Source organism: Podarcis gaigeae (assembly GCF_964106915.1).
Source record: "Podarcis gaigeae genome assembly, chromosome: 7".
NCBI lineage: Eukaryota > Metazoa > Chordata > Lepidosauria > Squamata > Lacertidae > Podarcis > Podarcis gaigeae.
The window spans coordinates 18,837,076-18,849,947 of record NC_139683.1 but is presented as its reverse complement, the minus strand read 5'-3'; the positions used below and the strand labels follow the sequence as shown (position 1 = coordinate 18,849,947).

General features: G+C 38.5%; 1 protein-coding gene across 5 annotated transcripts in view; it reads right to left on the bottom strand.

Annotated features, from left to right (window-relative positions):
* The window catches only part of CSMD3 (CUB and Sushi multiple domains 3), a 580,687-nt gene that overhangs the window by 189,347 nt on the left and 378,468 nt on the right, over positions 1 to 12,872 (bottom strand). For all 5 annotated transcript variants that reach the window (XR_014566768.1, XM_083748860.1, XM_083748861.1 and 2 more), the window contains 3 exons: positions 10,894 to 11,081; positions 9,618 to 9,806; positions 3,553 to 3,669 (listed from right to left, as the gene is read on the bottom strand). Coding sequence is in view for 4 of the 5 variants with exons in the window: in XM_083748860.1 (XP_083604986.1) it covers positions 3,553 to 3,669; positions 9,618 to 9,806; positions 10,894 to 11,081 (494 nt within the window). In the remaining variant the exon portion in view is untranslated. The remainder of the gene's footprint in view (positions 1 to 3,552; positions 3,670 to 9,617; positions 9,807 to 10,893; positions 11,082 to 12,872) is intronic.

The window sequence follows — 12,872 nt, the reverse complement described above, 5'->3', positions numbered from 1 at the left end:
AGACTCACATATCACATAGTTAACATGAAAGCAATTATATCACTGATTAAACTCATACATTTCATTACAAACAGACTCAGAAAATTAAACACAACTTACATTATCCTTGTTCTCATTCCCCCAGCTTTTTTTGTGTGAGGTAGGGGAAAAGTAAGATTTATATTTTATATATATATATATATATATATATATATATATATATATATATATATATATATATATCATTTCTATGTGTTAATCTATATTTTGTGACTGGGTAGGAGGACAAAGATTGCTTACACTGAAGCCATTGCTCATCATTTACAGAAGTGATGAATGAGTTTTGTTTGCCTTTTTAAAGGCAATCAAATGTAACTTTCCAAACTAAAATGGCTTTTTGTAACAGTGTCATTTGAATTTGGTGAAACATGCAAGTTGAGGACAAGTTTGTTCTGAGGTGTACTAAAGCAGGCATAGGCAAACTCGGCCCTCCAGATGTTTTGGGACTACAACTCCCATCATTCCTAGCTAACAGGACCAGCGGTCAGGGATGATGGGAGTTGTAGTCCCAAAACATCTGGAGAGCCGAGTTTGCCTATGCCTGTAAAGGTTTTATTATTAAACTGCAGTGCAGTAATCATCTGCAAAGAAAGAAAAACAATATTGTCAGGAATGATACTGAAATATGAACCTAAGCAAAAGAACAAAATTAGCTACAACCTCAACGCTTTATCCATTACACCACATTACAATTATGAGCACATTCCATCAAGACACTATTGAAATACTTGGGAATTTTTTAATCAAGAAAAAGGTGTCTCAGTTGTTCTAGAGACACCTTTTTCTTGATTAAAAAATTCCCAAGTACAGTATTTCAATAGCCTCTTGATGGAATGTGCTCACAATTGTAATGTGGTGTAATGGATAAAGTGTTGAGGTTGTATCTAATTTTGTCCTGTTGCTTTGCTTCATATTTCAATAGTGTGTGGATGGACTGTGTTAACAACTGAAATCTAGTGCAATGGATAAAGTGTTGGGGTTGCCTCCTTTACTCTTCCAAAGGCTCTCCCAGTTCTCTGGGACAGTTTTTTTTCTTTTTGGGGTGGGGTGGGCTGAAAAGGAAAGGAGGAATCAATAAAACACTAATTTACTTCCATCCATGGGAGTCCTCCACTGAACTGAACAATAGAAGAGAAACAGTTGGATATACCATTTGGATGAAAGCCAGAGTGATCCATATTCAAATCATCACACAGATCTTAATTTAACCCGATCTGTGTTTCTCAGTCTTATCCTACCCTGAGGCTATTTTGAGGATACAATGGAGAAAGAAGAAGAAGAATTTGGATTTGATACCCCACTTTATCACTACCCTAAGGAGACTCAAAGTGGCTAACAATCTCCTTTTCCCTTCCTCCCCCACAACAAACACTCTGAGAGACTTCAGAGAAGTGCGACTAGCCCAAGGTGAATGTGGAAGAGTGGGGATGCGAACCTGGTTCACCAGATTATGAGTCCACCGCTCTTAACCACTACACCACACTGGCTCTTAACCACATATGGCACCCTGAATGCAGCAAGTCCAACACTAGGAGCCAGTGCAAATGCATCAGAAGACTGGGGTAGCCAGTCAATTAAAACAACTCTGCACACTGTGGTTGAAAAAATTCCACAATTTAGTTTTGCGCCATCTGAAAAAAGTACTTCCTTTACTCATTAATCTTCCAACATCTAGCTTTTCCTCATCTCTTCTGTCAATTCTGACCAAATTCTTCTGACTTTATTATATTGTCAGGTGTGAGTTACTTAGTTACCGAGTTGTATCTCTTTATAATGTATTTATCACCATCAACATTATACTATGGGGGATATTATTTTTGTTTGTTACTATGTTCTGTATCTTTATGTTTTTATATTGTAAACTGCCCTGTGATTCTTGGATGAAGGGTGTTATAGAAATTTAAGAAATAATAATCATTATCAGTGCTTTTTGGGGGGGTGCAGGGGTACGCATACCCCTAAACATTTTGTGAATCTAAGTTTGGCCTCATTGAGGGGCAGGATTTCAATATGAGTAGGAAAATGAGAGTACCCCTAAACATTTTTTTTAAGAAACAAAGCACTGATGATGGTGATGATTTATGTTTGATGACATTATGTTATTATTAATTGGTTTACTTGTAGTTTTGTTTGAATTTGTTGGCATGACTTATAATTGTCTCCAAAATGCTGTGATATTTATTTAATGCTTATCGTGAGCTGCCGTGGACATGGTGCACCAAAGGGAAAGGACATGTAACTAAAAACTAAACTAAAGGTAGACTATTACATTTCTACTTTGCCTATTCAGTGCGATAATATTAAAAAGTGCCCCTCTGTCATTAGGACCTTCTGGGTTCTATCCTTTTCATATCTAAGTATTTTCTTCACTCTGGCAGCAAATTATATCAGGTTGCTATGCTTAGCAATTTACATTTATCGTGATTTACCTCCACTAGTATATCACTACATTGACTGGAATAGATCTGCAGTGGTCAGAGACACTGAAATGAATGGCTTATCTCTGTGGGGAAGGACTTTTTAAATCAGTCTGTCAGCTGCCATGCAGAAAGTGATCTTCAACTTCCAGCTGTTCAGAAAAGTGTGTAAGGTCCCTACATTATCAGTCACAGCGTTATTTATCTCAGGAATGCAGTGATGGATGAAACTCACTACATGACCACAAGGCAAGTATGAACAGTGCATTTTGGTAACCTTTGATTGGATTCCCCATGTATATAAACAAAAAGTGATTCTAGTAAACAACCCCAAATCCTTGATCTCAAATGTCCTTTTTGTGTCAGAGCAATTCCAGAATAAAGGTTGAAGTGGCAGTCCACCTGCATGCTAGTTATTTGCCAGCCCATCATCAAAAACTTCAAGAATAGCCTCCCCACATTCACAGTGTGAAAATGGGGCAGCAGAAGCGAGGAGGCTCTTTTGACTCAGCAATACAGTATGTTGAGGGTAAACTGGGAATTACAGATACATAAAATTATTACACGAAGCTATAGAATCTAAGGAGGCTGAGTTAATTTATAAGGTCTCTTTATCCAACCCATGGGACTTTCTACAGGTCAAGCCCCTCACCTGTCCTGCTCTTTGCCCAGTGTGCTTTTGAATAGCTGGAATGTATTCTCAACTTGTTGTTTTCCTTGATGGTGGATATACAGGGCGGTCTTTCAAAAGAGGCCCCATGGAACATGTGTACTCTGTATCCACAGGGCCTAATTTAAAGGACTCACCCTGTAGAAGGTGTGTAGAAACACTTTGGCTTTTATGCAGCTTACATTTAGCCTATGGTGCAAAAGTATAAGTTGCATCTATTGTTCCTCTTCATTTTGGCTCTGGATCTACCTGCTATGAGGCCCTCAGGCTGAAAGTGGTTTCCTGCCCCATTTTAAGTCAACTTTTGCACTTGGTGTCATTTGTAGTCATCATCCTGCTGAATAAATTTATGAGAAAATAGAAACTCAAAACTAGAACGAAAATTATGTAAAATGTGTTGTGGTTATGAAAAATGTAATTCTATACCTTTTCCATGAGTAACATCCACAGTCCATGTGCAATTCAGTGAATTGGGATACAATTCAGGATAGCCTGGAGATAAAATAGTCCCACTTGGTCCTCTAACATCTCCGCCGCACAAAGCTGAAAAGGGTGGGGAGAGAAATGTAGTAGGCACATAAACGCAGGCAGTCATATTAAAACTAAGCATGTGAAATAGCAAGTTGAAATTCTATTATCTCTGTTTAAACAATAGCCTATATGTGGGAGTGCCAACAGTTCCCTTGGGTGACAAATCTCTAATTGTAGCCAATATTTACACAAAGTGCTCTGAAAGGAAACATGATTAATTAATTGTTGAGAAGCTTTGGTAATAAGTATTAAGAAAATGAATTGCTAATTATACTGGTTGATTTGAGAAAATTCCTAGTTAGGGCGGGGGGGATGTTTCCATAATAAGAATGGAAATTATTTATATTTCAGAATCACGCTGAATACTAAACACCAATATAAGTCTATCTAGGAAAGGGGTATGCAACTGAGGAAGATATATTAAAGAGAGCTGGAAATAGCTTGAAAGAGGGAGTATTTCTGCATGCTGTGAACATGTGGTTCTTTTGTCCCATATCACTAATCAGTTTTTAAAGTCTCTGAAACAAAGTAAAAAGTATAGGTGTGTATCAAAACACACAGACAATGACTTACTTACTTGGAAGTAAACAATATACAGTGGTACCTCAGGTTAAGTACTTAATTCATTCCTGAGGTCCTGAAACTGTTCTTAACTTGAAGCACTACTTTAGCTAATGGGGCCTCCTGCTGCTGCCGTGCCGCCGGAGCCCGATTTCTGTTCTCATCCTGAAGCAAAGTTCTTAACCTGAAGCACTATTTCTGGGTTAGCGGAGTCTTTAACCTGAAGCGTATGTAACCTGAAGCGTATGTAACTTGAGGTATCACTGTATCTTTATTCAGTCTAATAGCAGCAAGGACAAAGCCATGAAGGTACATTAGCTAGGGAACCAGAGAACTGTAGAACTGGAAAGTACCCTAGTTCAAAGACCTCAAAGGAAGGAGAGTCCACCACTTTCTGAGGCAGTCCGTTCTACTGTCGAACCACTCTTACCATTAGAAAGTTCTTCCTGATGTTTGGTTGGAATCTCTTTCTTGTAACTTGAAGCCATTGGTTCGATCATTACCTTTCGGAGCAGGAGGAAACAAGTTTGCTCCATCCTCCATGTGATATTTGAAGGTGGCTATCATATTTCCCATCAGTCTCCTCTTCTCAAGGATAAACATACCCAACTCCCTCAACCGTTCTGCATAAGGTCCTTAATCTTCTGAGTTGCTTTCCTCTGGTACACCTTTTAGCTGCAGTTTGTATCGTATGGGCTGGATTATGAACACTGGCTAGGATTAGAGGTTGGATCTGCATAGGTTTTTTATTTTATTTCGTAAGACTATTTGAGAGGGTTTTACCCTTAAAGGCAGCTGATAAGTATTTAAAAAAAACAAAAACAAATAAATAGTCATCCCCACACAAGTGTAAGTTTTATGTAACTCATTTCCTAAACTCTCTTATTCTTTCCATGTCAACTTTTCCCCGCTCATCTACATCCCCCATCTCACATCACATCTCTCATCCCATTCTCATGGATTAAAGAATTTCTAATACATCACATCTAACACAAAGCCTATGCAAATGCCCACGCTCCTGCCTTGGAGAACGGACTTTTTGAAAGAATATCTCCTATGACAGCATTTACTGAAAATATAATTCTCTTTTGCCTTAATTGGAATTTGCTTCTCTTGTCCAATTTTTGATATAGATCCCTAGCTGGCTCCTAAATCCTAGCTCCATTTATTATTTTCAAATAAAGCACAGTAACTGTATTGGTCTATTATACCTAAATAGCAGAGACATTAAAATAATTCCATATGTTCGGACCAACAAATATTCCATAGCGCAAAGGCTTTTGCAATACTGTTTAGACTGCTTGAACTTTAGAGGTATTACTGCATCTTGTTTTAGACCAGCAACACTAATAGCATATGGTCATAATCTAATGACTATGAACTTTTATATAAAGACTGAGAATTTCACCTTGTTTTACAGTGATATATATATATACTTGCTAAGTTATGCAAAATGCCATACCCATTTTTCAAGCACATTGCCAGAATACCATCTGGATGCTCAGTGCACTTATAACTCAGATCATGTACATTTTCCTACTAGTGCTACATTGTTGCAGCAAAATATGTTGCAAAATACTAGTGGGGCCATTTGTATATGTGTCCCCTCCCCATCCAAACCAAATAATTTGTGCTTATGTAGCAAATCTAAGGATCAGATTTCAACAACTCCTGTTCCAAAAACTCAATGTCTAAAGTTACATTCTAACTGATTCCAAATATAAAATCCATCTTATCATATAAAAAGGATGGTAAGTGAAATGTGTGTTGGAAATACAGCAAGAAAAGGATACAAATGAACAGAACAGGACACAAACAATTGTCAGCTGCTATCCATTGAACCATGTGGCATTGCACAACTATACAACTTGCAAATGGGTTTAAGAACTTTACTGACTTATATTCATAAATGGCATAATCATTAACCATTTAACTGCAACCTTCACTAGCCTGAAGCCTCACTCCTCTGATGAGAGCTGGCTGATATCATTGTTCTGCTCCTCACCTTGTTAAATTATCAAATTCTGAATGATCAGCAACACAATGTGTTCGTGCTTATCACAAGCATTCCTTGGGTCAAATGCGCTCAAGCCAGCAATCCATGAGAAGTTTGTTGTGGTAAACCTCCATTGAGTAACTTGATGCCATGTGATGCTCATCAGTGCATCGACATTACTCTCACCCATTCAAATCTACACTGTACCCTCCCATTGTGACCTACTTAGCTGGTAGACACCTTGGTGAATTGAACCAAATCCAAAGGCATCACAGTAGTATGGAGCAGGCAAAAAAGCTTATTAACCAGTTTGGAGCATGAATTCAACCTCATCCAGTTACCAGGTAGTCCAGTGCTGTGAAACTGGGGGTAGGCAACCTGTTATTGCTGCTTCAAGTTGAGTGAAAACCAAATCCCTGGACCCCTGCCCACTTTCTACCACCTCTACTGCCACCACTTGGGGAGAAATTATTTTCTAAAAGTCACTGAGTTTACAAAACCCAGACATTTCCTTCCAAAACTGTCCTTGACTTGGCAATCATCCATGCCTTATAGGAAAAACTATACTTGTTCTTAGCCAAAAGGCCGAGAAACATTCTCACTTTATGAAAACTAGTGTCTAACTAAAGGAAACAATTGAGTGGAATGGATCCAACTCTGAGTTCATACAAGGGACAGACCTCTCTCCAGTGGTCAATTCCAAACTAGCCCCAAAACATTACTCTGAAAGAACCAATAGGGTAAGGGAATTAAAATGAATTCAGCCATGAATCCATAAATGGACTAGAATAAACATACCCAATCTTGCCTTTAGAGGATATTTAGTCAGTGGACAATTGCCATTTAGAAGGGGGGGAAATAATCTCATTTACTTAATGAATTGCACACTAGTTCAGCATCTCAAGGAAGAAATTTGTCACAATATGTAATGTTATTGCACAGCAGAGAAAACTGTTCACAGAGAGCTCCTTAATATTGTTTATTTTTAGACTATAAGCATGTGGTGCATAAGAAAACGTTGCTTCTATTCTTCGGTAGTGTATTCTATTCAGTAAAGAGATCCTGTTACATATCCTAACTACAGTAGCATCGCCATGGACGATTGCAAGTGAGGTATGGAGAATGGTTTTCTGCAGCTAGAGTAGCAAAGCTTTGAACAGCTGGCTTGGCAACTATGTCGCTGAGTTCAACCCTCCCACAACGGCGATCTCTCCAAGGCAGCCTTCTAACTCACGGAAGAGTGTCAGGGAAGCTACATGTTACTTCTCTGGGATTACATATAACAGGGGAAACAAATGCTGTTTCAGTGTTGTGTAAGGAATTTCCAAATCTGGTTTCCATGTTAGGATAAAATTGAAACAGCACAGAATGAGAAACAGGACCTTTGAAAAGCAAAAAGAGTCAAATCAGGGGTAGAGCCATACACTCTCAGCAGGCTGAAACATGGGGGACACATTTAAAACTGAACTCAGCTCCCCCCCCCCTTAATGTTACAAAGTTTGTAATATTGACCTATAAATGGAGGAATACAAGAATGAAGTGGAAACAAGATTGGAAAAATGAGAAGACTGGAACTGGAAAAGGAAGAAGCAACTGAAGCAGAGGATTTTGCAGTGAGGCCAGGAAAATTCACATTGTTAAAGTCACTTTCTGCTTGCAGATCAGCTTTTAGATCATTGCTGCAACCTAATAAATTATGGCCATAGCACAGCCGTGCTAAAGTCTGAGTATCATATGAGATATGAATCATTAAGAAACAAATATTGAGGACCTGATACCTCAGGGTTCAGGTCCAGTTTTTTTATGGGCAGAATAATTAGCCTTGTAGGAGTGTTGGAGTGGATTTTACTACCTGCTAGCCTATGAAGATCATTAATTTTATTATTACAAGAGAGCTGTTATCAGGACAGAGAAGGTGTCCTGATATTTGCTTCTTCAAGAAGAGCTAGTTTTTCTCTTGCCAAGCATTTCAGCAAAAGAAAAAGTGGAACATTTCATACTTTTACAGCAATTTTTAAAAGTCTATACTGCACTGGACATTTCTTAGAGCAGGTATAGGCAAACTCAGCCCTCCAGATGTTTTGGGACTACAACTCATCCCTGACCACCGGTCCTGTTAGCTAGGGATGGTGGGAGTTGTAGTCCCAAAACATCTGGAGGGCTGAGTTTGCCTATGCCTGTCTTAGAGCATGGGGATCAGGAATCTGTAACTGTACCTGACTAGAGTAGATGGGGACTCAACATCAAAATTAGATTACTGCAACACATTGTACATAGGGCTGCCTCTGAAGACAGTTCAGAAACCTCAGCTGCTGCAGAATTCGGTGGCCAGGTTGCTCACTGGGGCAAGATGTTTGAGCATATTACACCAATCCTGGCCCAATTCAAAGTGTTGGTTTTGACCTATAAAGCCTTAAATGGCTCAGGATTGCAATAACTGAAAACAAAATTAAAACAAAAACACTTCTCTCCCCATATAAACATCCCAGGTCCTAGTCTGACACTCTAACCACTGCACCATGCTGGCTCTCTACCTCTTCCCATATAAACAGACCTGGACTCTGCATTTATCACCTGTGGCCCTTCTTTTCCATGAGAGGGTTGGTACCTCAAAAGAGGCCTTTTATGCAGTGGCTCCCTGTTTTTGGACTGTTCTCCCCAGGGCAGTTTGGCTTTCCTTATACACTTTTAGGCACCAGGAGTAAATGTTCCACTTCAATGAGGTCTTGGGCTGATTAATATTCTACAGCCTTTCAAATGTGTAGGGGGAGGCAGGTTCCTTCAGCAAAATTATTGAGCAAGATAACATATTTTCCTCCAGATGTTGTTGGCCTACAATATTCATCATCCTTTAGTTTATTAACAAGTAAACCTGGACTCTTTAGTTCATAAACAAGCAGAAGAATCAGGTTTGCAAAAGTAGGACCAGCCTCTCTCCTTCCTTATCACAAAGCTAGCACTGATAAATCTGAAAGCCAGTGTGATGGACACACCATAGATGATATTTTTGTTGGGATATTGCCAGGGAGACGGAGGCATCAGGCAGGCCCCTAATCATCTCCGGACAATCACCGGTCTCCCATGGAGCAGCATCAGTCAATTAGCGACACGAGCCTCAGAGACATTCCAAGACCCGTGCATACCCTGGTAGCAGAGTCTCCACAACGAAAGGATGAACAGGGGAGCATATTTACAGCTTTACTCAATATAGATCAGACCAAAGGAAAAACATGACTGCTTGCCTCTGTGTCCAGGAAAACAGCCGGAACAAAAGCTAAATGCAAAACGGAAGTTCCCAGCGAGCTAGAAGTAAACAGGCATGTGACACACAACAGCCTGTTCCCTTTTTAAGGTGGAACGGAGATATCCTAACAATTTTGTGCTAATTTGAACTGATTCTTACCATCACAGGTAGGGAGTGGATGGCTCCACCAGTGGTTCTTTTCACACAGCAAAGGTTCTTCATGGCTAAGCCTATATCCTGGGTCACACCCAAATGATACCGTTGAGCCAATAGAAAAGTCATGCCCATAACGACGACCATGAACAGGTATGCCAGGATCCAAGCAAGAATAGGTGTTTACGGTTACACCTGGAGTGGAAGGGAACAAATGTTCCAAATATTAAATGAAAGAAAAAGGACTGAGAAATATAGTCTAACATGGTTGATTAATATATCCATGCATAATGAATCTGGGAGGATATTGGTAGTGGGAAGCAGTAAGGAAAAAAGGGAAAGCTTCTCTAACACTGGTCAATTGTTTCACGTGTGAATGGTGTTTGTGGAAATACTATGTAAATGAGGCCATGTGAAATGCGTGTGTGTTGTGAACAGTGTGAGTGAGAGCATAAATCTGGATATGAAGGGATGGCTAGGAGGGAGGGAGGGAGGGAGGGAGGGAGGGAGGGAGGGAGGGAGGGAGGGAGAAAGAAAGAAAGAAAGAAAGAAAGAAAGAAAGAAAGAAAGAAAGAAAAGAGCACTATGCTGACATAAAAAACCAACTCATGGAAGCACACAAAAGTCACAGACAGCACAAGTGAAGTAATTCCGTTCTGGGAACTGCTTCCTATAAATGTTGTCAATTAATCTCACACCTGTTGAGAATAAATCCAAATTAAAACAACAACTGTTTTCCATAAAACCTGGGCACTCTGTTTTGATGGGAAGCCCATCCCCTACCTAAAGAATTGCCCAAACTTCTAATTATGTAGGGCTGCTCAATAACTTAACTAGAATATGACATCAGTGAACCAAATCCAAGTTCTGAGCAACCCATGTTAACTTTCCCTTATAGCACTATTCATTTAAAAGTCTTAGCAAATTTGGGCCATTTGCAGGTGTTACAAAAGCTATTCAGAATAATTTGCAATAAAATGCTGGTGAATTTTCATGAATAGTTTTTTTTAGAAATTCAAACTGATGCAGGAATGAATTTAAGACTAGGGGGAAAATGAGAAACTAAGAGAAACCAAAACTGATCGATGTGTTCTTTTTCATTAGCACCGATAAATGGGTGCTATGTTAATCCATACAGCTGTTGACACACAACAGATATACACATAGAGAAAGAAGAAAAATGTATGAAATGTGTGTTCGTGCAAGCATGCACATACACAAAATAAACAAGTCTGATGCTACAAAATAACCTTAGATACTAAGGAAAGCAAAAGCTACTTACTTTCATAGTGGATTTTGAATCCATTGTTAGAACGGCTGTTGTCTGTTGTAAACAGAAGGTAAATGAAATTGGTACTACTGAACAGAAATTGGGGGACTTGTGTACCATTGTAAGATCCTAGAAGTGGTGATAGAAGATTTGGTCCATCATGTACTTCCAGAACATCGTAATTGAGTTCTGTCTGGAATCTACGTTGGAGAAACACACATAATATAGACGTAAAATATACCCAAAGATCATACAAATGAAACACAATTAAAATTGATAGGTTACATATAATATTTAGATGAAGCATTCATTTTGTAATCAAATCCTTATTCAAATTAAACTCCCTAAGTGCAAAGAATGTGTGAACCTTGTCCTTTTATTTCCATTGAGTTTTATGATGTTCCATCACACTGTGTCAGTTATCCACAGTAACTCTGGAGGTGACTCAGATATCAAAGATACCAACCGTTTTGCACATATGCATCCCTAAATGCCCCGACAAAGGGACTTCTCAGTTTAACTTCTATACTGACAGGGCTCAATTGTCAGTTTTACCACTGCTCTTTACAACTATCACAGCAGAGAATGAATAATACACAAAGCCTTGGGGAGAGGGGAACTAACAATATTCCTCCCCAATTTATGAAACACCTCATCAGATGCTTTAGTTCAGCTCCTTGTCACTTTCACTTCTACTGTGAATGGCCTTTTCTGAACTTTTTTTTAGAGAAGTGTGTGTATGAAAGGAACATGTCTGTTCTACCACTGCTCTCTGAGCAAAGGGCTTTCTACATTTCCAAAGTTGTTCAAGATGTTAAACCGGGAAAAGGTTTATTTATGATTAGTTATTTATTTACAGATTAACCAGATATATCATATGCTCAGTGGTGGCGCAAATGGCCCCTCTTTAAATTGTATCTGAATATACAAATTGCTAATTTGCTACTTCTTACAGCTGTGTCCTCAATATTTGTATCATTCTCTCTACCCATGCTATTTCAAGGATATTAACTAAGCAAAATCATATTTAATTACACTGATCTCCCATAGCACATATAAGGTTTTGCGACCTGTGGTTCCTCTGCTAACCCTGGTCCCCTGAAGAGCTTTTCTTGAACATTTGCCAAAGCAGAAGCAAGCAGCATACAAAAGTTAGCCCTAAATTTTTAAAATGTGCACCATATACTTGCATTTTTCAATCCATCCTCATTTAAGTGACAATAGAAACTTAGCACATCTTTAATGCTGCAATCCTTGCACTACTTGCTCACTTCTACTTCCATTAATACCACCAGAATTGGCATAAAATGATTCATTTATTTTTGTTATGAAGATATAGAGAAGCATCTTGGTAAATACCCATGTTTGAACAGTCATTGTTTCAGTCAAAGAACAATATACAGTAACCTTATGACTTTTGTATTGGATCACCTGCAAAATAAACCTGAAAGAAATATTAATTTAAGTTCCTGAAGGAAGGGGGAAAGCGGCAAGGCATATATTCAAAGATGTCACTTCCATTAGAAATAATTTCTTTTAAAAAAGTCATTCTATTCTTGGAAGTCCTTCTTATTTTCCTATGTTTTAGATATTGAAAAAATCTGATTCATTATCAAAACCACTGATCATAATAATGTAGCCGAAAGCTCAAATTCTAAAGATTATGTATTAACACTATAAAGTCTTGATAAAACAATCCCTTCTGACCACTCATTCATTGTGTTCAAAAGCAAGATTGAGTTTTACTTGGTTTCAAAAGCAAAAGATTGAACACTGATCATAAATTTACAGGAAACTAGAGCAGCTTGCAAGTCCTAATGCAATTGTGTCTTGAACAACAGAATGGTGGGCTATTAATGGCTTTATTTTCATAATGTAAAATGCTCTTTCCAGTTTAGAAACAAAACTTGGAACACAATAGGCTATCAAAAAGAAAAATGCACTTTGTGATAAAAGTGTAAACTTGTTATTCACCAAGTAATAATAATAAT